Here is a 25226-nt window from a genome sequence, read left to right as displayed (position 1 = left end):
TGGGCACTCACGTTTGAGTCAAGTAGCCCTCACGGTGGCCCTGCTGCAGGTTCCTCAGGCTGGAAATCCTACAGGACTGCCCGTCTTTCTCCCAAGGAGTGCTCATCTTTTGATTAGCAGCCTCACGGATTATACACTGCACCACCAGAGCTCCTGGGGTGATGATAAAGGGTTGTAAAGGATTAGGTGGAAGTGTGTGGAGTGGTCCCTCCCAATACGTATTGGATACCCTAACCCTAACCTGGTGCTCGCAGTCCCATCTGAGAGATGCTGTGATAATGAAGGGAGGATGTGTCTTAAAGGGATCACTTTTGGAATAGAAAAGAACAAATTAGGCATCGAACAAAAAACCCCCACTGCTGTCTGGTCACTTCTGTAAATCATTGGGCTGAAAGATTGCTTCATCGTTCTCCCTCAGAGTGACCAGGGGTTTTGAACTGCTCACCTGTTGTTTAGCAGCCCAGCACATAAACTACCAGGTTTATGTGACCAGGCCTCCTTGGATTAGGCACAGAAGCAAGGAAACACATTGGAGAAAGATTGAGGTCACCCCATGGAAGAACTTAGGAAGAGGCCCTGGGAGGGACAGGCCTCCTTCCAGAGGACAGAGAGGGAGCCACCCCGCAGAGCAGGGATTCGAACCAGTCTTAACCAGTCTGTCACGGCTGACAAAGTGAAATCAGAACAGTCTCAAATTAGCCAAATGTGAATGAAGCAGGACAATAACCGAGATGGGTAAAATGGTGGCTTGAAGCTCTGAAACGAGTCTCAGAGGAGATCCTGCGAGCCCTTTTGGGATCCTGACGCAGGATTATTGTCAGGACCACGGAGAGCAGCATGGTCAGAGCCACGTGGCCCTCTGCCGTCTCGGAGCTGGGGGCCGTTGTTTCTGACTCTGCCGTGTTCGATATTTGATGGCTGTGCACCATGCCCTCTGCGCTGGTTCTCTACGAGGGAGATTAAGCTGCAGGCAGAGCTTCAAGCCGTGATTTCCCCTTCCGTTTATCTTTCTGGTCCGCCCATGTTTCAGAAATTTGGATCTATTCCTGTTTTACTTCATCAGCCGTGAATGAAATGACAAGAACGAATTTGGAGCCCTACTCTAGAGCTGGTACCCTGAAGTTGGAATTGTAACTTCCTAAACTAATCCCTGTTTGTTAAGCCACCACTTGTGGTATTCCCAAGAAACTGAGGCACGACAGTCATTCGCTAAATGGCATCGGGGCAGTTGGCACCATCTGAAAGAGCTGGGTCCCTACCTCGTGCCTTAAAGTAAGACTAAAAATCTGACTAAGGGCACTTCTTTACCATATATTAATAAAAAACCCCAAAACACAACCAGACTCCCACAAATCAACAAGGGGGGGGAATCAATCTCACCTCTCATAAGGGAAATGCAAATCAAAACTACGAGGCTACACTAGTTTTCACCTGCCAGCTTGGCAAAGACAGAAAGAACAGAAACACACTGAACTGGCATGAGCTGGTACTGTCTTGGTGGAGAGCAGTTCGCTGGTAACCACAAGGTCAGCGGTTCAAATGCCCCAGCTGCCCTTCAGGCCATCTGCTTTGTCATGCCGAGTTGCTGTGAGCTGGAATCAACGTTGGGGCAGCAGGTTTGGTTTTTTGGGGTTGGTGTTTTGTGTTTTTAAATCACCACACAGACTACAAGGACATCTGCTTAGAACCTATAGCTCAACGGTTACACTTCTGAGTGTCGATCTGAAAGTAGACTTGTGTGTGAAATGTCACATGCTCAAGGCAATTCCAAGTTTGAAGTTTGAGACAGTGTATGAGGGAGACCCCTGGTCCAGTGGTCAGCACGGCCAGCAGCTCCATCACACACCACGAGGGGGCTCTGTATCTCCTGATAAGAAACAGTCTCTGGTCACCTGAACTCTGAGAGAATAAGCTGTTGTTTAATAAAGTCGCCCCTTGTGGTGTTTCTGTCAGAGCAGTGCTAGGGGACTGTGACATTATGCTAAGAGCTGTGCCCAAGCCTCTGATGTGTTTGTGAGTACATGGAAAATGGAGTCTGTCTGTACAGTGGGATTTGACGTGGACATTAAAGAGAAAAAGAGAAAGCTTAGTGAACGTAGTCAAGGCAGAGAAAACACATGTAGAGCTTGACCCCGTTTCTGTTTAAAAAGCAAGACGTGCACTTCTGTACCGTAAATCTGATTGTCATGGAGCCAGCTCTGACTCAGTGCCACCGTGTGTGGTCTGGAGGGACTTCAGGGGCTGGTTTTCGGCAAGTACATCACAGATCTTTCTTCTTAATCACTCTGAGGTAGACTCGAACAGCCAACCTTCATTGAGCCACTGAGAGTGTGCACTGATAGCTCTGAGCCAGGACTCCCTTGTACTTTGGTCTCTCCTCCCTCTGGGTGGGAACTGGGAGGAGTGATGTGACCAGACAGGTGGCTGGGGGGTTGCCCTCAGCTGGCCACGTCCTTCCCCTCTCTAGCTGACTGGCATTGGGCATCCAAGTCTGGAGAAGCTTCTGGAAGGCAGCAGGCTATCCTCTGGGGCTGGGTCTTGCTCTGACATCTGCAGAGAGGGGGATGGGAAGCCTGCCTTGCTCCCAGCCCTAGGCGTGGGCCCCTCCCCTCCACCGCCTCCTTTCAGGAGGTAGGGGTTGCCTTGGCAACAGCAGCAGAGGGAGGAGAGACCTGAGATGGGCTGCTTCTGTCTTGTCCCTCAACGAGAGTCGGGGGTGGGGCAGGGATGGGAGCCTGCATGACACTTGAGTCCCCCACCAGTGGGACCGGCTCCAGCAAAGGGGCTGGCCAGGAGCCCCCCGGATTTGAGACCCTGGACCAGCCTTTATTTCTTACCCTTGTTGTTGTGGTGCGCCATCAAGTCAGAACTGACCCGTAACTGAGCCTGTGGTGGGTTTTCAGAGGCAGTTAATCACACACGTGGAGATTTCCCATCTTTCTCCTGTGGAGCAGCTGGTGGATTTGAACTGTGTGCTTTCAGGATTTCAGCACAGCTTCTTGCCACTCGGCCACCGGTTAGATGTGTTCATTTCCTCGGCACATTGGCTGTCAGGACCCTCTCCAGGGTACTCAAGAGCAAAGATGCCAGTTGAAAGACGGATGCCCCCGCCTCCAGCCATGGTGTCTTCCTGTGCGTCTGAAAGTTGGCCAGTGAATAAGATAACCCAGGAAGAATCAGCACCTTTGAGCTGTGGTGCTGGAGAAGAGCAGTGAATGTCCCGTGACGCTGAAAGAACGAACGAGTCCGTCTTGAACAAAGTGCAGCCACAGTGCTCCTTGGAAGTAAGGAGAGTGAATCTTGGTGCCCCCTACTTCGGGTACTTTGTCAGGAGGGGCGAGTCCAGGGAAGAAGATCTGGTGGAACAGGTGGAGGGTCGGAGACCCTCGAAGGTGCGCTGATGCAGGGGGCATGCACAGACAGAGGGGGTGGCCCAGGACGGGAGGAGGTTCAGGTCGCCAGGCTTCTTATCTGTGCCACAGGCCACGTAGAGGTCCACTTCGCTCGTGCTGTTCACAGTCCAGCACTGGCTCTGTGGGGCCGGGGTCGTGCCCTGCGGTGGCTCTGTCCTATTGGCGGCTCTCATGCCCTTGTCCCCAGAGGGGCATGGACAGAGAGGACGTGGACGAGGACCCGTGGAGGAGCCCTGTACAGAAGAGTTGACACCCCTGGACAGGGAAGGGGCCTCAGTGGATGGAACCCACCCCGCCCAGTCGATTCTGACTCACAGAGACCCCGGGGGACAGGGCAGAGCTGCCCCTGGGGTTCCCCAGGCTGTAGTGTTTGCAGGAGCAGACGACTCACCTTTCTCCTGGGGAACGGCTGCTGAGCTTCCAGTTAGCCATGACCCCGGCTATCGATTCTGTGGGCATCTCCTCTTTAAAATACAGAAACTGATCCCATCCCGTTCTGTCCACGGGCCCCCTGACCTGGATGGCCATGGCTCCAGGAGCCCGTGTGAGCTGCACAAATCCTTCGGCCTCCAGTTTTCTCATCTGCGCAATGGGAACTGACCTCGTGCAGTCAAAAGAACCCTCCTGGGAGGTTCTCAGTGTGTGAACAGAGCTGGTGTTGGGAGCAGGACACTCCCTCAGGCCTTGGGAGGAAACGAGGTGGGGCGCCCTTGGCCCAGCACCAGAGGAGCCTCGGGCCTGAGTCTGCGTGCACGCAGGTGTTTCTGTTCCCTTGATGGAAGCTCTAAACCAACCGGCAGGTGTGCATTCTGACCCTAATGGGCCATCTTGTCTCCATGTGCTGGTTGGCGGTGCTCAGATCCTACGGCACACCACTCCTTGCTGTTAATAATTCAGCATCGGGGCAGTGACACTGACCGGGCACTGCTGGCCACCAGAGGGCTTTGCACTGTCATGAGCTGGCCTTCCTGTTTCCCCAACACTGGCTTCTCCGGCAGCCTGTGTCTGGGGCCCACAGCACCACGCTCAGCTCTGGATGTGAAGACATAACTGAGGGGCCAGGCCCCCCAGGAGAAGGGCAGAGGGGGCCTGTGGGGGGCCCGGGCCTCCATGGAGGCTGGCGGGAGGGGTCTTCCCAGGAGGGCGTCCAGGTGAGCGTGTCTTTACAGAGAGCTAGATTAGCCCACTCTGGGGAGCTCTGGTGGCCTAGTGATAAGAAGCTGTGCTGCAATCCCGAAGGCACGTGGTTCGAATCCACCAGCTGCTCCTCAGGAGCCCGATGGGCAGTCTCCTCCTGTGAGATGGGTTGCGTTTGAAGAGCTGCTGGACGGTAGGTTCGACTTGAAGGTACACAACAACAACAACAATAACAACATCAGCGAGGCAGGTGGAGTGGGCACGCGTGTCCTCGGGCAGGACACTGACACACACGCTCGGCTCCCCAGGTCCTCTGTCCCCCGCCAGCCCCTTCCTGCCCTCTCCCTGCCTGATGCTGCTCTTCAGTCTCCACTGGGGCCAGTTCTGAGGAGCGGGGACTCCCTCGTGTCCACCTGGCAGGGACGGCTTCTAGGATCAGCTGTTGACATCTAGGATGATGTTCACGCCAGTCCTGAGTTAGTGTCACTTGTGGGCAGGACTTGCTCTGGTTCCTGTAGTCACCGCTGCTGAGAATTTGCTGTTCCCTTCAGATGCCGCTTCTCCATGAGCTGCTGTCCTCTCCTGCCCTGTCCTCAGCATCTCGGCCACGCGCGAGCCCATGGTCACACACACTGCATCAGTCCATCTTGTTCTCTGACCCTCCACCTTTCCCAGCATGCTGTCTTTTCCCGAGGCCTGGTCCCCCCTGACAGCGTGCCTGAAGTATGTAGGATCGAGTGTCACCATTCTTTCCTCCAAGGAGCAGCCTGCTTGATCTTTCTTATTCATTGACCAACTTTTAAATGCACAGGAAACAACTGAAAATACCACGCTTTGGATGAGGCACACCTTAGTCTTTATAATGACATCTGTGCGCTCTGGCACTTTGGCGAGGTTCTTGACAGCAGAGTTGCCCAGTGCAGTGTGTCCTTTGATTTCTGACCGCTGCTACTATGGGTGCTGACTATGGATCCAAGTAAAAGGAAATGTTGGCAGCTTCATACTTTTCAGCATCTTCATTGTAACCAGATCCCTGGGTGGACCTTCTGTCTTTGTAACAAGCACTTGGGAATCTTGTTACAATGTAGACTCTGGTTCTGCATCTCTGGGGTGGAAATGCAAAGCCCTCGTTGACCATACAGGGTGCTGATGTCTTGGACCTTTTAGAGTCCTGTTTGAGTGACTAAATCTCTTTGGAGAGGCCACATCCCATCCAGTAACCATGGGGACACCCTCTCAGAGCAGCCTGGTTACCAAGGATCCCAACTCCAGTCCTCTTGGCCTCTCTAGAAAGCCTCAGACGTGGCTTATGTCCTGGGCAGTCATCTTTTTCTTGTGTAGTGCCCCCCCCCAATCCAGGGCTCTGGACTTGGGTGCCATGCTGTACCAGCCCTGTCGAGTGTGTCACCTACGCTGTCCCTATGTCCTCCAGAACCCTGCAGTGTTCCCTCCAGTGTATACAGAGGACCATCGAGGCCAAGGGATGGAGGAGTAGTCTTTGCCCTCCAGAACCCCGCAGTGTTCTCTCCAGTGTACACAGAGGACCATCCAGGCTGGGGGTCAGGGGCAGCAGACTGTGTCCCCCCCAAACTCTGCAGTGCTCCCTCCAGTGTATCCAGAGGGCCATCGAGGCTGGGAGGGGGGCGGGAGGTGGCTGTGCCATTGCTCAGGGGCACCCAGCCAGCAGGGGTGACTGCTTGAGATAAGCTTTCCTTCAGGGATGGTAGAACATTCTGGAAGTGGTAGTCTGGTGATGGCTGCTCACCTCTGTGAATGTGTGGGAAATCACCACTCTCAAACTTTAGACGAGGGAAGTTGTACTGTGTGTGATGATATCTCAGTGGAGTTTTTACCAAAAATAGACGGCAAAAGACACACACACAGAGACAGAAAGATATTGAGATAGAGAGAGAGACAGAAAGATACAGGGGGAGAGAGACGGAGAAAAAGAGAGAAACAGAAGGAAAAAGAGAGAGAGTGGGGGGGGGAGAGATAAAGATATATACAGAGAGGGAGGGACAGAAAAGGAGGAGGGGAGGCAAAGGGGGTGTCTGCCAGGGAGAGAATGACAGAGGGGAGCAGCAGAGACACAGAGAGATAGAGAGACAGAGAGAGGGAGAGAAGAGAGGTGTGTTCAAAGCCTGGACCACAGCCACCGGTTGTCACTCCTAGACGGCTAGCCTCAATGGTCACCTCCTGGACCACAGGCCTCTGCTGTCTGACTCAAGTCCAGGGAGTGCCTAGGATTCTGCAGGTCCCCAGGAGGTGCTGTTTTGGGTCATTTGGGGGGACCACTCACTGCTTCCTCCCACACCCACCCAGCCGGCTGGTCAGCAGCAGGACCAGACACCCACCTCCTCCCCAGGCTCTGGGCCAGGAGCTGACCAGCAGAGCCAGCAGGGAACGGTGACGGACAGGGGAGGACGGTCCTTTCAATGACACAGGACATACAGACAGCCTGGGGTGGGGCGGTGAAGGGGCACCCACAGCCCGAGAAGAGGCTCACTGGCCAGGGCCACTCCCAGCACAGCGGGGGGTATCAAGCGTGCTGTCTTGATTTACTCTCAGGGCCTGGAACTGCATAGTCTTTTTATATATGTGTGAATGTATATATGCAAATATATGTACGATGTTGGGGAATTAACGTTTGCAGTATTTTTACTAAGCAAAGCTGTGGGAGCCCCTTGGGGGGAATGTCCGTGGGCAGGCTAGCACCGCGGAGGGAGGGCCCTGGTTCCAGGCTGGGTTCCGAGTGGCCATGGGGTGGGTGGCCCATCTCTAGAGAAGATCTTGGCCTAGTGGAGACACAGAGTGATGACCGAGAGGGGTCAGTGGCCGACGCTGTGAGGGTCTCGCAGGTGGTGGTGATGTCAGGGGAAGGGATGTCCACACGTGCTACCTCAGGGCGGAATGGCCCAGCCACACTGCTCCACGCTGGTCCCAGGTGTCTGTGAAGACCACTCAGTCCAGGCCCGGTGTCCAAAGAGTGGACAGGCAGACCCAGGGGCTATGTCACCACCCCCAGCAGACAGGGACAAAGTGCCAGGCCGGGTCGGCCGGGCAGATGTCCCTCAATGCATGCCTCAGCCCTGTAACATTGGGCCCGTGGAGTGGCCAGCAGAACCAGGGTCACTGAGTAGATGGCTGGACAGTGGTGGGCTGGGTGGTTCTAGGGCCAGACATGAAGTCACAGTGTGTTTCTCAGGGCCACATGGGCAGGGATGACTTTGGCGGCCTGTAATCATGCCCCCTGGGTGTTGTGTCCCTGAGGCTGGGCCTCCCTCGGGCTGGAGGAAGTGTATTAACAGTGGGGGTGGACCCCTGTTGCAGCCTGTCCACTGGGGACAGGACACCTCAAGCGTCCCACAGCCGTGCATGGGTGGGGCAGCATGCAGGGTCCCCTTCATGGCTACCCCGAGGAGCATGTCCACACTCCTGTGCAGGGGCTGAGGTCCCATCCAGGTGGACACAGCTGCCCTCTGTGTGGTCATGAGGGCCCAGCCCCAATATCCAGGACATTCCCTGGCTGTGGGGCCACTTTCTCCTTCTAAGTTGCTGGCCTGCCGGCTCCTGGACAGGTTGGTGAAGCCAGTGGACAATGAGTGGGATGTCCGAGGGCCTGTGATGGACTCTGGGGGCTAGGACCCAGGACGCAGGTGGCCCTTGCTGGGTGGGTGGAGGGGGGCTATGTCTCCTGTCCTGTCAGCCCCCCCCCAGGAGTGAGTAGCATGGGCCGGGGCCTCGGCTGGGCAAGTGGACACCATGGTAGGGGTGCTGTCTTGGGGACTGGCCAGGCTCCCCTCGAGATTCTGACGAGTGGCCTCAGATGATGTCTACTCTGAGGTCCCACAGCACGTGTCCTGGTGTCGTGTCGTGGCTGGCCGGCCCCGGGGTGTCAGGGTGGACGGTGGCCCCTCACCCACCCAGCTCACTCGAGTCCACGTGGGTTAGCACTGGCCGGGCCGTGGGGCCTCAGTCCACACCCGGTCTCAAAGACGTCTCCAGTGCCTTCTCTGCACAGCCTTCCACGGGCAGGCAGGGCTGCTTCTCTGTACCAGGGCCTGGCCATACGTGGACTGTCCTCCATCCTGGCCAGCTCTCAGGTATGTCAGGAAGCCAGCAGGTCCGTGGCTGGGCAGAGCTCGAGATGGGGGATGCAGCACTGTCTTGGGCTGTGAGGGTCAGTGTGGTGGGCTGGTGTGGTGCTCCTGCTGCCCTGTATCCTCACCGCCTCTCTCTGTCCCCCCAGGACCTCTCACTCCCGGGCCAAGGCCGAGGCCGCGCTGACGGCGGCCCAGAAGGCCCAGGAGGAAGCGCGGATCGCCAGGATCACTGCCAAAGAGTTCTCACCGTCCTTCCAGCACCGGGAGAATGGTGAGGGCCGGTGGGCACGGAGGGGAGGGGTGTGTGTGGGAGGCCCAAGGGAGGGCGGGGGGGGGCGAAGGGTCGGCGAGGGCATCGAAGGGAGGGCCAGGGAGGGTCCAGAGAGCACTGAGGGTGCCGAGATGAGAGACATGGGGGGGAGGCCCAAGGAAGGGCAGGGGCGGGGAGGGCTGGCGGGTACTGAGGAGAGGGCTGGAGAGGGCCAGGGAGTGTGGAGGGGAGGGTCAGGGAGGGAAGAGTCAGAGGGTGCCGAGGGGAGGGCCGGGGAGGGTTGGAGAGGGCCAGGGAGGGCCGAGGGGAGGGTCAGAAGGCACCGAGGGGAGGGCCGGGGAGGGCTGAGGGGAGGGCTGGAGGGTGCCGAGGGGCCGGCGGGCAGTGGTGTGGACACCTGCCCGTGCTGTCCCCCTCCCCGCCCTTCCCACACGGTTCTGGAGCTCAGTGGCGATGAGTGGTAGCAGGGAAGGCCGTGTGAGTGGCTGAAGTGCTCCTTTCACTCAGTTCCACTGTGTTAACTGTAGACACAGAAGCTCTGCACACCTGAGGGCTTCAGTGAGGTGGTGCCTGTGTCTTCTGGAGGGGCCGGAAGGTGCTGGGAGCCACTGGCAGTCAGAGTGATAAAGGGCGTCCTTCCTCCGGGGACCCCTCCCCGGGCGGGCTCTGCCTGAGTCCTGGCTCTGTGCTGTGTGTCACGCTCTATGACACTCCACTCAGCTCTATTCACTCGGCTCCAGTCAGTGAAGGGTGGTGATGGATTGTGGCATGGGCCTGGGGGCCAGTGGGTTTCCCCAGAGCTCAGGAGCACTGATGTTTGTAGCCCACCTGGTGGCCCCGGCTGTCCATGCAGCCACAGCTCAATCTCAGGTCGAGGGCTGGGACTAGGATCAGAGAGCAGGCTGGTTAGGCCCCCCCTGGACCCTCTGCATTGGTCTTCCCTGTGTGTCCTGTCATGGTCGCTGCTGCTCCAGCCAGGCCGGGGCTGGGGCCTGAAGAGGACTGGCCCCTCTGGCCTGTGTCTCCCAGCCTCACCCACTCTGGCCTCAGGCTGCCCTCACCATGGACGAGGCTCTCACTCGCATCCTGTGGACCCTCTGAGGGGCCAGCCTCATGCTGGATTTGTCTTCCCACGAGGGCCTTTTCTGTCCCTCACCTGCTGTCATGCTATCCAGGGCTTGAAATGCGGTTCCACGTGGGGAAGAGGAAATGGAGCTGGTGTACAGGGTGGCGGGGTCTCCCTGCAGCCTCACGGCCAGCGTGGTGACCATCTTGACAGCTGGGTTGACGAGTGGTCCACAGGCTGGGGCCTCGGTGGAACAGGACAGACGTGGTGGGACGCAGTGAGGGCCTGGCCTGGGCCAGCTCCTCAGCCAGCAGGATTCTGCTGGGGAGAACCGTCCACCGCTGACTCAGGGGACCCCGGCGGGCAGCCGCATGCAGCCCTGTGGGGTGTCGGGACCTGCGGAGCTCCAGGCCAGCTAGGGGCAGCTCCTGTGACCAGAAGTACTGTGGCCACAGCCGAGTATTTCCTAGAGGGGAGGGCGCCTGAGCTCACTCTTGGGCCCTGGGTCATGTGAGCCCTCAGGAGAGCCAGTCCTGGAGGAGGACAGCAGGCTCAGGACAGCAGGGGGGGTCAGTAAGCCGGAGGTGGGCCCTTGCTGGATGCACTGGGACAGTGGCTGCAGCAATAGGCTCGGACACAGAGAGCCAGGGAGGAGGGGGACACAGAGAGCCAGGGAGGAGGGGACAGGACCGAGCAGTGTCCCCACCTGCGTTCAGGGTCCTGTCAGCCAACATAGTGACATCCAGCGACCCTGTCCCCTTCTCGGGCACTGACTGAGTGCGGCCTCCAAACACACTGACCAACAGGGAGATGTGGCTGCGAGGTCCTGGGGCTGGACCTGGGCTCTGGAACACCCTGAAGAGACTCAGCCCACAGGGGCATGTTGGGGCCTCCTCTGGCCCCAGGCCTCAGTGCACCAGTGACCACCCCGTGCTTCTGTCCCTCTCAAGGGCTCGAGTGCCAGCGGCCGAAACACCGGAGCTCGAGCGAGGACCTGGAGGTGGCTTCGGCAGGGACGCCCCTGCCACCGGAGAGCCCCGAGCTGTACCGGAAGGGAACCACGCCCTCGGACCTGACCCCCGACGACAGCCCCCTGCAGAGCCTCCCCACCAGCCCATCTGCCAGCCCACCGGCCCCCACCGCCCGGAACAAGATGGCCCACTTTTCCCGCCAGCTGTCGGTGGACGAGGAACGGGACATCCAGGTGCTGCTGGAGGGCCGGGGCGGGGACTGCGCCCGCAACAGCTGGGCTGACGACAAGGCTGGGGGCCCGAGGGGCGGCCGGGGTGCCACACGAGGCGGCCAGCTGACAGACGACCACCGTGCCCGGGGCCCCGGCCACAGGCAGCCTGGCAACCCCCGGCCCCGGGAGCGACGGACGGAGTCGCCCCCTGCCTTTACGTGGACTTCCCACCCGCGGGCCGGCAACCCCGGCTGTGGGGGCAGCGCGCTGATGGCACTGGACGAGGAACGGCTGAGCAGCTACGAGATGGAGATGAAGCCGCTGCTGCGGGTGGACGCGGCCTCGCAGGACGCCCACCCCCAGAAGAGACGCTACGGCAAGGGGTGCGCGGGCCGGGGCGCGGCAGAGGAGCGGGCCTTTGGGGCTCAGCGGCCGCGAGCCCGCGCACAGAACAAGGAGAACGTGCGGCCGCCCGGGGAGCCCGCGGTGCAGAAGCTGGAGAGCCTGCGCCTGGGCGCAGACAAGGCCGAGCCGCGCCTGCTGCGCTGGGACCTCACCTTCTCCCCGCCGCAGAAGTCCCTGCCGCTGGCCCTGGAGTCGGACGAGGAGACTGGGGACGAGCTCAAGTCCAGTGCGGTGAGTGCCTGGCCGGCTCAGGGGGCCTCTGGGTGGCCAGGTGGCCTGGGGTCCCCCACATGTGGGGACAGAGCCGGGGGACGTGACCAAGGACAGCAGGGGCAGCAGCACCAGGCCGGCTGTGCTCAGGGGTGTGACCAGGGCTGTGGTGGCTCCGGCCTGGCCTCCACCCCATGCTGGACACAAGATGCGAACCGGACTTGATTGTCCTTAGACAGAGCAGTACGGGTGCCCCTGCTTGGTCCTCCAGGGGTCGAAGTGGCCCCAGAGAGCTGGTGGACTGCTGACTTGTGTGTCACTGCGTGGAGACCATGTGCTTGTCACAGAGGTCGGAGTCCCTTCCCAGGATTCTCCCCACACGCTCAGAGGGAAGCCTGTGTTCCCAGCATGCACTTCCCTCACCATCATCATGACAGCACATGTGCGTGTGTGTCCTCTGCGTGTGTGTAGTGTGGTCTGTATACATGTGTGCACACACAGTCCCTGTGGTGTGTGTGTTGTGTTTACACATGTGTGTGCTAAAGGAATGTGGCCTGTGTGTTAATGTGTTTGTCCCTCTAGGAGGTGGATTGATTCAGTGACTGGGGTAATCGGGATGGGTGTGTCGGAGACGGTGTGATTGGCACAGGACAGAGCAGGGTTTAGGGCTGTTGTACAGAGGGTCGCTATGAGTCGCAAATGATTCGACGGCACATAACAACAACAACAACATGGATATATACATATGTGCTGTGTGTCTACATGTTTTCATATGTTGTGTGAATATGTGTTCCCTGTATGTCTGTGGTATGTGTGTCACATGTATTGTGTGAGGTCATGCGCATGTGTGTCCTCTGCCTGCATGTGGTCTGTGTATGTACATGTGTGTATGCAGCTTCTGTGCTCACACTTGTCATCTGTGTACATGTGATTTGCTCATGCATGTATGTGCACACGTGTGCTCTTTTCACCTGTGAGACGTGTTAACAGTGTGTGGCATAGGTGTTCCCTGCCTGCATGTGGCCTGTGCGTCCACATGAGACATGTGTGCAAGAATGTGTCTATGTGTGCAGTCTACATGTGCTTGCTGTGTGTGACATGTCCATCCTATGTGATGTGTGTGCATGTGCCTTGTATGCACCCTTGTTATCTGTGTACATATGATGTGTTCAGGCATGCACGTCCACACACGTGCTCTTTGCACAACTGTGGTGTGCATCCTCACCTACACTGTCTGTGGCATCTATGTTCTCTACAGGCCTGTGTTGTGGCATGCACACATATGTCACATGTGATATGTGTGCGCTGGTGTGCTTTCTGCATGTGATCGCCGTGTGTGGTGTATGTGCACGTGTGTGATGTGTGTGCCTGTGCTCACCGTGTGTGGCATGCGTGCACATGTGTGATGGGTGGGCATGTGATCTCTGCACAGCGTGCATGCACGTGTGTGATGTGTGGGCCTGTGCTCGCTGTGTGCTGCATGCGTGCACGTGTGTGATGGGTGGGCATGTGATCTCTGCGTGCAGCGTGCATGCACATGTGTGATGTGTGGGCCTGTGCTCGCTGTGTCCTACGTGCATGCACGTGTGTGATGTGTGGGCATGTGCTCGCTGTGTGTGGCGTGCGTGCATGTGTGTGATGTGTGTGCATGTGATCTCTGTGTGCAGTGTGCGTGCACACGTGTGCCATGTGGGCATGTGCTCACTGTGTGCTGCGTGCGTGCACGTGTGTGATGGGTGTGCATGTCCACACAGAGCCCTGTGAGCTTGCTGGCCGCTCATGTGCTTGTCAGCCGTCTTCCCCGGACAACCAGCCATGCTGTCCTCTGCACCTTTTCAGCTGAGTTGCTTTTCTGTTGAAGAGATGCACTCTGGAGACTCAAGTCCTTGAACAGATGAGTGATGTGTGAACTTTGTCATTTCATGGGTTGTCTTCATTTCCATGTTGAGAAGATCACATTCACCTGTCTCGTTTCTGTGTCTCTCGTCATCTGGATTCGGCTCCCCTCTGATGACCATTCTCAGGCATGCAGGACACTCTCACTCTCTTTCTGATGACCACTGTCAGACATGAAGGACACTTCTCACTTTCTCTCTGATGACTGTTCACCAGTGGGCAGGACCCTCTCTCTGGTGACCACTTTCAGACATGCAGGTCCTCTCTCTCTCTTCCCTCCCCCTCCCTTTTCCTCCCTCCCCCCTCTCATTCTCTCTCCCCCCCCCATTCCCACTCTCCAATATGAAGGACTTCTCTCTGATGGGTATTGTCTTGCATGCCTGGTCTCTGGACAGCGATGGGGCCTGGCTGGAGATGAGATCTCTGTCCAGACTGAGATGCTGAAACCACAGCCTGGATCAGGGTGGCCCCTCGGGTCTGCAGCAAGGACTTGGGAGCACTCTCACTCTCCCTTCTTCTTGGAGGGGTGCATAGGAGCTGCTTTCTGCCCGGAAGACAGGGTTTACTGATGTGAGTGTCACGGTTGATGCTGTGTAGATCAGGCCCTGGCCTGCAGGTCTTTCTGGAGAAATAGGAATAAGGCCGGTGGCCAGGAATGGTGGCCTCTGTCCAGGGCAGTCTCCTCCTGGAAGCTGGTCACAGGGTACAGGGAGGAACAAGCAAGGTGGTGAGGCTGCCTACCCACTGTGCCTTGGGGACATTTTTCTCTCATGAGACCATTCTACAGATGCTGGCCATGGACCTGAGACCAGCAAGGTGGGCAGTAGCCCTAAATGGGTCATCTTGGTGGCTGTGAATGAAAAGTTCAGGCTGTGGTGACTGGAGACAGCCCTGGTCCACCCTGGACACTTGGAGAGTCCACGGTGGTTACAGTCACTGGGGCCCAGACTGGCTGGGCACACTCACGTCCTGTGGACCACCACCACTGCTTGTCCCTGCCTACCCAGTAATGCACAGCTGGGTTCCCAGGGCCCGCCTCACTGCCTCTGACCAGCCTTCCAGCCTGGAGCTGCTCTGAGGCCCACCCATCCACCTCTGCAGGGAGAGGAGGCCTTCTGCTGGTGACCCAACCTCACAGCACCAGTCGAGACCTCACGGTCGGCCTGCCTGGGGCCTGTGGCTTGGAGACCTCACGGTCGGCCTGCCCGGGGCCTGTGGCCTGGAGACCTTACGGTCGGCCTGCCCGGGGCCTGTGGCCTGGAGACCTGTCCTCCCTGTTGACTGAGTGCAGAGGGCCTTGCCCGAGAGCCGTGTCCATGGCAGGACACCCATCTGCAGTCGGTCTCCCCCCCCCCAAACCCCCACTGCAGGCCCCATGGGCTCAGGGAGCAGCAGAAAGCTGATAGGCCCCTGGAGGAGTCCTGGGCCCCCACGCAGTGCAGATAATCTCTGTGTTGTGTCTAGGCGGTTGCCCTGATTCTCAGGCCAGATCCTGGAGGACAGGGACCAGCCCCAGGCCATCCGGAGCCTGGACTGGCTGGCCGGAAAACTGCTCTGTGGGGACGGAAGGGGGTGGTCACACCGATGCCTCTGCCCTTCACCGGCCCAGGCAGCTCCAGCTGGCCCCTCTCCTTTTCTGGGTTATGAGGGCTTGAAAATTCTAAGGACTCATTCGTTCCACCCTGACTGTCTCTCGTTGTTGTGGACCGTTGGGTGGAAACAGACTCACAGCTGATCCTCCAGTGGGTCTTCAGAGGCTGTAAACTGCATGCAAGGAAATGGCCCATCTTTCACAGAGCTGCTGGTGGATTCGAACCACGTGCCTTTGGATTGGCAGCACGGCGCGCGCCGGAGCTCTGCCCTGTCCCCCGCCCCGGGAATTCCCAGCTGAACCGAAGGCAAAGCAGCCATGTGGGGCCCGTCCAGTCTCCCGCGGGGTCTCCCCTTGGAGTCTCCCGCAGGGTCAGGGTCTCCCGCAGGGTCAGGGTCAGCGTCAGGGTCTCACGTGGGGTCTCCCTCGGGGTCTCCCGCAGGGTCAGGGTCAGCGTCAGGGCCCGGGCTGTGTGTATCAGGAGCTCTTCTCCGGGAGCCTGACGCGCTGGTCCTGGGGACGCGGGTTGCCAGCCCTCGCCTCTCAGGCGCCTCTGTGCGACCCTGGGTTTCTGGGAAGCGGGTGGGGTCGGGGTTCAGACTCTGGCGCCCCTGACCTGGCTCTCTCTCCCCCAGGGCTCGGCGCCAATCCTGGTTGCCATGGTGATCCTGCTCAACATCGGAGTTGCCATTTTGTTTATTAACTTTTTCATCTGACAATACTGTCGTGTTAGCAAAAAATGACAGTCCGTGTACAAAAGGGGAGCGGAGCAGACGGCGAGGGGCAGCGTCGGCCCGAGTCCCACGCCCCTCCCGAGTCTTCACAGAACACGATGGGGTATTACTCACAGTTTGCCTTTTTTTCTGGGTAATGTTTTTTGGATTTTAGCCAAAAGTCTTTGCTTGTATACAGTTCGCTGTGTGGCATGGCAGACGGGGCCGTGCGTCCATCTCCCGGCGGACACGGGACGAGAAGGGACCCTGCAAAGAACACAAAGCCCCCTCACCGTCCTCAGCACCACGCCACGGTCCCGGGGTGCAGAGCCACGGCCCCTGTTGTGCACACGCGTGTGTCGCACTCGTGGTCCTGGGATGGTGGGGGACAAGGACAGGGAGGCGTGGGGGGGTCCTGGAGGAGGGCCGCCTCAGCACTGCCCCTTGGCTTCCTGGAGAAGCCGACCCCGCACTGCGTCCGTCCTGTCCGGCGAGGTAGCGTCCCCCCTCCCTGGTGTCCATGGTGACCCCATGTGCCTCTCCCATCCCGCCATGTCTGGGGAGGCTGGGATGCAGCGTCCGGGCCAGGCAGGCCGCCCTGGCAGGACCGAGAGGTGACCCGAGGCTGGGCCAGAGGGGGTCACTGAGGCCCCCCCATGTCACGCTTGGGCTCCAAGCATGTTTGCACTTTGACAGCAGGACGCACACTCAGGCTTCCCCGTGCCCCCCGTACGGCATTGCCGGTGACAGCCCTTGGAGGACCCCCTTCCTCCTCGGGGTGCCACGCCCCCGTGTTGGCCCCCTCAGCCACCCTCGCCTGATAGCCCATCCACGGGTGTGCACACTCCTAGGACCTCAAGTCTCCAGAGCGGGGCTGGGGGAGGGATGGGGCTCCAACTCGGAGAATGGGAAGGTCCCAGGTAACTGTTGCACCCCACCCATGGTCCCCCCAGATTGTACACCCGGCCCCTCGTGTTTCTGCCTCCCCCATGTCGGGGGCCTTCCCCCAGCAGAGGATGAGGACGCGAGGGGATGATGCCGAGGGCCTGGCCCGGGGCGGTGTGTCCGGCCCCCCCGCGGGGCGCCCGCCCGTGGACCCCAACTCGGGCGTCGGGGGCACAGCCTTGCTTTGCTTACCTTAGCTCTCTGCTGACTTTGAAGCAGATTTCTTTAATACACTGCACTGGATTGCTATATTTTTAACCAGAAATAAACTCAAGATTAGAGCATGTTCCCGGCCCTCCTGTTGTTTGCTTGCCTGTGTTGATGGCTCACCCCAGCTCCTCCTCCTGCTGGGGGAGCCTCTGGGGGCGAGAGGGGGGACCCCCGGTCCAGCTCTCCAGGGCTGGCTATGACTTTCCCGTTGCTCGTTTTGATACCGACGTGAGCAAGCCATGCTGCGTGCATCTCAGCGTCCTCCACACGGGGATGCGGGTGCTCGGCCTGCCTTGTGCGGCCTTCGCAAGGACAGGGGGCTCGTCTGTTGGACCCTCAGGGGACTGCATGGCCCAGGACACAGCCCCACGAGGCAAGGTCCGTTCTTGGCAGATTCCATGAAGTGTCAGCCGTCAGAGATACCACACGACATGTCCCCTTAATGTCGCGCGAGGCGTCTCCTGACTGGGGGCTCCCGCTGGCCCCCGGCCACCTGCCGGAGCCAGAAGGGAAGAGACAAGCCTTGCCCCGTGGGAGGGCCAGTGGCGCTGTGTTTGACATATCCCACTGCTTACAGAGAGGTTGGCGGTTCAAACCAACCAGTGGCAGTGCTGGACAAACGCGGCTCCTGGGAAGATGGCAGCGCGGTAGACCCGGGAGCAGTCTGACTGCCGTGTGAGCTTGAAGGAGTCGGATCAGCGCAAAGGCTGTCAGGTTACGAAGTCCTGCTGGTGCAGAGGGGACGGTGTTCAGTTGCTGGCAGAAAGGCTCAGGGTTCAAGACCACCAGTGTGTCCATGTGAGGAAGATGTGTCATCTGCTTCTGTGAGGACAGCCAGCCTTGGAAAGCTTCCCAGGCAGCGCTGCGGGGGTAGGACAGGCCCACAGCGGTGGGTTCAGGCTCAGGTCACCATGAGGAGAGCACTGGCTGCGGACGGGAAGCCCAGGAGCGCTCTGGGCACATCCCCTCTGCTGGGCCACTGTGTGTGGGCACGGACGTCATGGCACCTACCTGTGCATGAAGGACATGGGCGGGCTCCACGGAGACTGGACTGACCTGGGCCTCAGGCTCTGCGGGTGGATTTTTAATTGGTCCCCAGGGAAGGCAGTGACATCCCCAGTGACTGCTCAGTCTCCTTTGGCTGACACCTTCCTCAGCTTCATGATGCACCTGTGGGCCTGTCTCCTGGCTGGTGTCAGGCATCTTGTCCTGCCAGGCATGCCCCCTCTGCCCTGTGTCAGGGCCCCTCCATGTCCCCGGCATCAGAGCCCCTTCCTCCCCAGTGCCCGGGCTCCTCCCCCCAGTGCCCGGGCTCCTCCCCCCAGTGCCCGGGCTCCTCCTCCAGTGTCTGGGCTCCTCCCCCCAGTGCCCGGGCTCCTCCCCCCAGTGTCCGGGCTCCTCCCCCAGTGCCCGGGCTCCTCCCCCCAGTGCCCGGGCTCCTCCTCCAGTGTCCGGGCTCCTCCCCCCAGTGCCTGGGCTCCTCCCCCCAGTGCCTGGGCTCCTCCCCCAGTGCCCGGGCTCCTCCCCCCAGTGCCCGGGCTCCTCCCCCCAGTGCCTGGGCTCCTCCCCCAGTGTCCGGGCTCCTCCCCCAGTGCCCGGGCTCCTCCTCCAGTGTCCGGGCTCCTCCCCCAGTGCCCGGGCTCCTCCCCCCAGTGCCCCGGGCTCCTCCCCCAGTTTCCCGGGCTCCTCCCCCAGTTTCCCGGGCTCCTCCCCCCAGTGCCTGGGCTCCTCCCTCCAGTGCCCGGGCTCCTCCCCCAGTTTCCCGGGTTCCTCCCCCAGTGCCCGGGCTTCCTCTGCTGAGCACCAGGCACCTTCCTCCACAGCATGTAGCTGGCCTATGGCAACCTGGGGTGACAGGGGTGCTGAGGCCGTCAGGACCCTGGTGCAGAGGGCTGACTGCGGAGGCTCTGCGGGTCTCGACCAATCCAAGCAGCCTTGTTGGGACCATGTTTTCTAGGCCCTGGATGTAAGAATCTGCGGCACAGAGCACGTGAAGCACGGGCTGAGGCCTCGGCTGGCACTCCTGCCAGGTACACTTCACCACCTGTGCTGACGCCGGGCCTGCCCTGGCACGGGGTCCTGGCCAAGCCCTGTGCCCTCCACTTCCCACCTTCCCTGGCGCTGAGACCTAGTCAGGACCGGGTCCCTGGGTTTCCAAGCTGGGTCATTTTAGGGGCTGGGCCGGCTGCCTCGCTGTCTGATGTCAGGTGATCATTGGCACACAGGGGTCCCAAAGATCCAGTCTGAGTGTGCACTCCAAATGATGGTGCAGAGAGGGAGGCCTGGGGTGGCCACGGAAATGGGGGGAGGTCCCCAGCAGGCGGAGCTGACTCACCACCTGCAGCCACAGCCAAGTGTCCCTGCCCACGGCATCTCTCTCAGCCCCGTTTTGCAGCTGCGGGCACTCGTGCACACTGCCCGAGACAGCGACTTTGTGCACACGCTGACCTCCGGTCTCCCTGGTGATGTGGGGAGTGAGGCCAGGGCCGCCCCCCCTCAGGGGGCTGGGGACCTTCTGGACAGTGTGCCCGATCAGACCCCAAGAAATGACACGTCAGGAGTCTCTGCTTGGGGGTGAACAGAATTTTGTTTGCGTGCTTGGGGCTTCAATTACTTTTCTCAGGAGATGCCCTCCGTGGCTGGGAGAAGGCTGGGCCCAGCTGCCCCTCGGACCACGCCATCATGACGCCAATGCGTCTCCCTCCCGGGGCTGTGTCAGTGTAACACACGGGCCCCGCTGGTCCCCCACATGGCCTGGTGGGACGTTATTGCGTTGGTTCAGTTGGGCAGTGACTTTTACCCAGTCAGGAGGTCCAGGGGGACCCCCTCAGGCCCACCATCAGCCTGTCCTGTTCTGTTTGCTCCCTGCTGTGTGGTATCAGGCACCGGCTGATGGAGGCACTTCCTCCTGTAGCTGCCCCCCTGTGGTGACAGCTGACCTTCGTCCTGGCGCTGAGATGACACCAAGTCATCATCTCCAGTCTCAATGTTTTCATGTTGGGCAGATCGTAACAGTGAGGTGGCAGGGACGAAATAAGGTTCTGGTCAGAAGTGCGGTTCCGAGTGTCTGCTCTGCCACTGTCCTGGAGTGGGGGTCGGGGGTGCTATGCTGACCTGGAGGGGCCACGGTCCTAGAGGGGGGGGTCAATGGCCTGCTGATGATCTGGAGGGGCCACAGTCCTAGGGGGACACACTGCTACCCTGGCGGGGCCATGGTCAGTCATGAGGGGGCAATGCCCTGCAGCTGACCTGTGGGGCCATGGTGCTCGGGCACCCTGCTGGCCCAGTGGGGTCATGGGGTAAGTGGTCCTGAGAGGCACCTCCAGCTGAGAATGGCTCCAGCCTTTGTCCTGGGAAATACACTGAGCTTTCACCCTATGCCTGTGTGTCCAGAGATGTGCCCGGACAGGCACCTGGGGCCTGAGAGGTGCAGGCATGAGGCTAGAAGGCGCAGGCTGTCCCCAGAACTGGGCCGACAAGCTGAGAGGCTGGCCTGGCAGGGATAGCCATGGAGGACAGACAGGCAGGCAACTGGCCTTGGCCCCTCTGGCCAGGGAGTGGGGATGGTGGACGGTTCTAGACATATGAGGACAGTCACCATTTAGGGACTGTTTCTGCACGAACCTGAGTGGTTGTGTCTGAGGACAATGTGGGGTGGACACCATGTTCCCAAGCGAGAGAAGCAGGCAGCCCTGGTGGCACAGATGTGGGTGGGTGTCTCATTGCCATGCGCCCAAATTGTGGGCTCCCAGGTGGGGATGGAGATGGAGGGGTGGAGTCTGACTGGGTGACGCCCAGTCCGTCCATCCCAGGTGGGGATGGAGATGGGCTGTGGGTCTGAGTAGTGCGATGCTCCTGGGGGGTGGGGGTGGGGGGATCTTCTTTTTTGCCGAAGATCAAGGACTACAGCCCTCAATGAGTTACACAACATCAACAAAGTAAAACCTCTCACCACCAGATCGATTGGTAAAGCATCACCACACAGGAGAGAAGTGGCCAAAGGCTTCACTTTGCCTAAATCCACATGCGGGAGCCGCAGCCTGGCCAGCCCTCTTCCAGGTGGACCACGAAGGGCAATGACCGGGTGCCAGGAAGGGGGTGCTGCAGGTGGCGTCAGTGAGGACTCGCCACTCCTGTGAACAGACCAGAGCCCTGCGTGTCCTGCGTGGGTCTCACCATTGCTGTCACAGTCCCTGTGTCAGTCCACCTCGTTGAGTCCTCTGCTGACTGCCTCCCCCCACGTTTTCCTAAGGACAGAGCCCTCCTGACAGGCCCCACGTATGGGAGATGAAGTTTGGCCATCCTCACCTGTAAGGAGCACCCTGGTGGCATTTCCTCTGAGAAAGCTTTGTCCTTGTGGCGTCCATGGACCCTCAGACCCTCAGTTCTCTTCACCAACCCCTGGCTCTGAGGCTAGCCCCAGGCTGCCTCCTCTGATGGGCTAGCCCTGTGGCCAGACCCTGAGACCTGTGCTTCAGTCTGGGACAGGCTGAGCTCTGTGCTCCAGTGACCAAGTGAGGTTCCTCAGGGGAGGTCATTCTCTGTGCCCGAGATGGCCCTTGTGCGGGGAGGTCAGGCTGTGTCAGAGCCAGCGACTGAGGCGGTGAGGCCCTGTGCCTGAGGCCGGCCATTCCCGTCCCAGCCTGCGAGGTGGTGCCGGGGTCTGGTCCTCTACTCCTGTCACACCGTAGGACCACGCAGCTTTCTGGGCCTTTCTTCCAGCCTGATCACACAGTCTGAAAGGACAGCTGACTGGACACTGACCCTGAGTGACAATGACATTGCTGAGAGCCAAGGCTGGCTCCCCTCCCGGCTGAGTCATCAAAAGAGCACTGCCAGGAAGGAGGGCAGTTCCCCAAACAAGAGGGGGTCCCCAAGCTCTGGGATCAGGGGTGACCTCTGGCTGCTCCTCTTGGGGGCTCTGAAGGCAGACAGGTAACCTCTCAGGCAAAGCACCAGGTCCTCAGTCCCAGCACCCCGCTCATACTGTGGCTTCATCTGCATCTACAACTGGTGCCCTGCGTGGGGCTGGACCCACGGGGACTGGGCACGTTGGCCCTGTGCCCACACTTGCCGAGGAACCCCACTGGTGTGGCTTGAGTGAGGACAAGGACCCATGTGACTGTGCACTCGGGCGAGCTCACTCCACCCACAGCGCTGCCCCACAGGCCTGTCCTTCCCGTGGAGCTGTGTGAATGGTGGGTGCAGCACCAGGACCACCTGGGTGTCCTTGTGGGTGTGGTGGCCACTATGGGGGTAGAGAAGGTAGCAGCAGCTTAAGCCCCCAGGTCTAGCACCAGTGGTCACTGGCATGTGGATTGACTGTGGTGGAGCCTGTAGGCCTGAGGGAACGTCACTCAGTTTTGCGGACACTTTGGGAGGACTGAAGACAGTGGCCTGTAACGGGAGCTCCATTATACACTGCCCGCCATCTCTCACTCCGACCACGCCCTGGCTGGGACAACCCCTGGGAGAAAGGACTACAAAGGTGACCCCCCCATCCCCCAGTGAGAACAAGGAAGGGGGCCTGATCCACTGAGGTTTATTCCAGAAGCCACAGGCTCTGCAGGACAGGGTGGTGTGTTCAGTAAGCCTGCAGTGCGAGAGATGGTCCCCAGGTCCCCAAGTGGACCGGTGCTGTCCAGGCATCCAGAGCCGGCGAGGCCCCACACGTCAGGACTGCCACGGGACCCGATGCGGGATGGAGGCAGCGTGGCAGCCCGCTCGTGAGCGTCCAGGTCATTCTGAAGTGCCCACTCAGTCTGACGGCTGTCTTGGGGTGGTGTCTGGCATCGAGCTTTCATAAAACGTCCTGGCCATCGTGTGAGCAGCCCTCAGCACCTTCTTGTCCTTGGCGTTGGGGCCCAGGCCCTCCCGGGCACGTGCTGTCCAGTGGGCCTCGGTCCTGGACACATAGTCCTCAAAGCTCTCTGCATGTTCCACCGGTGGGGACACCTCATCTGTATGGGAGGGGCAGGGACACACTCAGACGGAGGAGGCGCAGGGCATGGCGGGAAGCCCACTGTGAGGACGTGCATGTGAGCTCACCACCTGGGGCCCCGGGACACACGTGACTAAATGCACACCCACACATCATTCCAGGCACTGGGCACACGTGGATGAACGAATGCACTGGGGGGGGGGGGGCAGATGGACGAGGACACACCCCCCCGTGGACAGTCATGGGCACACAAGTCAATGAATGAATGCACTAGGGGGTCAGACAGACGGACAGACGGGGACACACACACCCCCCCTCTGTGGATGATTGCACTAGGGGGGCGAGCAGACGGACCGACAGGGACACACACACACACACACACACACACACAGTACCCCGGTGGACGGTCATGAAATACCACATCTGGCACGCAGGCCCATGGCGCTGGCAGCTGGCTTGGCCTCCTAGCTTTGGGAGCCCGCATCCCCGAGAAGAGGGAGACCTCCCATTCACCTCCTCGCCTCACCTCACCTGCACCTCCTCACGGTCTCCTCACCCCCGTGGGGGGCACCTGTGTCTTCTGTCACGTAGACGCCCCCTCCTGAGTTACCTGCAGTTTCACCCTGTGAGCCCCTCACTGTGTGCGCACTGCACGCCCTGTGTCACCTGAGTCCACCTCACTGTTACCTGCATTTTCAGGTGAGTCACCTGTCCCACCTACTCCTTCCTCCTGGTAAGTCATGTGCATCCTCGTGTCAGATGGACCCTAACCCTGTGGTCATTGGCATATACCTACCTAACCTGTCCTGCACCTTCCTCACGGTGAGAGCTCTCCGTCCTCAGTGGAGCCCCAACCACCCTCACCAGGAGCCACCTGCCCACTCCTCACTCACCTGGGTTCTTTTCAGTGAGACTCACCTGTAGCCTCCCCACAGTGAATTACCTGCTTCTCTCTATCTTCCTGAGATATGCCGCACGCGGCCCACCCTGCCTCACCTGCGTCTCCATGTTACCTGCACGTGGCCCAACCTGCCTCCCGTGTCTCCATGTTACTTGCATGCGGCTTCACCTGCGTGTCCATGCTACCTGCATGCTGCATCACCTGTGATTCCTGAGTGACTGTATCTCCCTAGAGAGCATTACCTGGACCTCCTGGTCAGCTGAGTCACCTGGGCCCACCTGACTGCCATCTGCACCTTCCTTCACTGTGGGTTACCTGCACGACCTCAGTGTTCCCTGTGTCCTCCTCAGGTGGGTGTCCCGTTTTCTCCTTCCTGGGAGTTCTTGGCCTCCTCTTGTAGGTCCCTTTACTGACAGACCTGTGTCCTCACTGTACGTCTCCCTGCACTCACCTTACTGTGCGATCCTCCCTGCTACCTGAACCCATCTGTGAAATCACCTGCGCCTTCCTCACAGTCAGGTCCTTGTACCCTCTTGTGCTCTACGAGTCCTCCTCAGTGTTACCTGCACCATCCGGTGGGAGCTGGGTGTTCCGGGCTCCGTATCGCCTGGCCCTTGCTGTGTCACCTGTGCTGAGCTCTCTCACTCTTACCTGTGCTCTTGTGTGACTCATGGCCTGCTACACTCGGATCCTGTGTATGGCGGGTGTCCACCCGTGTTACCTGGGCCCTCCTGTATACCTGTACCCTCCTATTTTATTTGTGCTTTATTGTGTTACATGGCCCAAGTCATCTGGGCTCTTTTATGCTATCTGGGTTCTTCTAGCTGTTACCTGCATCCTGCTCTGGTACCTGGGTCCTCTAGTATTTTCTGTGGCTATATGTGTTACCTGAGCCCAGCTGTTACCTGAGCCCTGCTGTTACTAAGTCCTCCTACCTCTGTGTCAACTGGGTCCTGCTATGTTACCTGGGTCCAGCTGTGTTACCTATGTCCTACTGTGTGACCTAGGTCCTACTGTGTTACCTGGGTCCTGCTGTTACCTGCTGTGTCCTGTGTCTTGTGTTTCCTGCATCCAGCTGTTCCCTGCGTCCTATGCTGTGTTACCTGCATCCTACTGAGTTACCTGGATCCTGCTATTACCTGCATCCTACCATGTTCTCTGCATCATGCCATATTACCTGTGTCCTGCAGTGTTCCCTGGGTCCTGCGTCTTGGGGTGGTGTCTGGCATCGAGCTTTCATA

The 25226-nt window shown here is 59.5% G+C and overlaps 2 protein-coding genes across 2 annotated transcripts in view; one reads left to right on the top strand and one right to left on the bottom strand.

Annotated features, from left to right (window-relative positions):
* JPH3 (junctophilin 3) overlaps nt 1-15991 on the top strand; it is a 43150-nt gene extending 27159 nt beyond the window's left edge. The window contains exons 3-5 of the mRNA XM_006888781.1: nt 8800-8924; nt 10941-11809; nt 15911-15991. Coding sequence (XP_006888843.1) covers nt 8800-8924; nt 10941-11809; nt 15911-15991 — 1075 coding nt within the window. The remainder of the gene's footprint in view (nt 1-8799; nt 8925-10940; nt 11810-15910) is intronic.
* A 6909-nt stretch (nt 15992-22900) lies between these two features.
* KLHDC4 (kelch domain containing 4) overlaps nt 22901-25226 on the bottom strand; it is a 19073-nt gene continuing 16747 nt past the window's right edge. The window contains exon 12 of the mRNA XM_006888861.1: nt 22901-23103. Within this exon, the coding sequence (XP_006888923.1) occupies nt 22901-23103 (203 nt within the window). The remainder of the gene's footprint in view (nt 23104-25226) is intronic.

Source organism: Elephantulus edwardii, unplaced genomic scaffold, assembly GCF_000299155.1.
Source record: "Elephantulus edwardii isolate Elephantulus edwardi_28Jun2011 unplaced genomic scaffold, EleEdw1.0 scaffold00072, whole genome shotgun sequence".
Lineage (NCBI taxonomy): Eukaryota > Metazoa > Chordata > Mammalia > Macroscelidea > Macroscelididae > Elephantulus > Elephantulus edwardii.
This window is presented reverse-complemented; position numbering and strand designations above follow the sequence as displayed.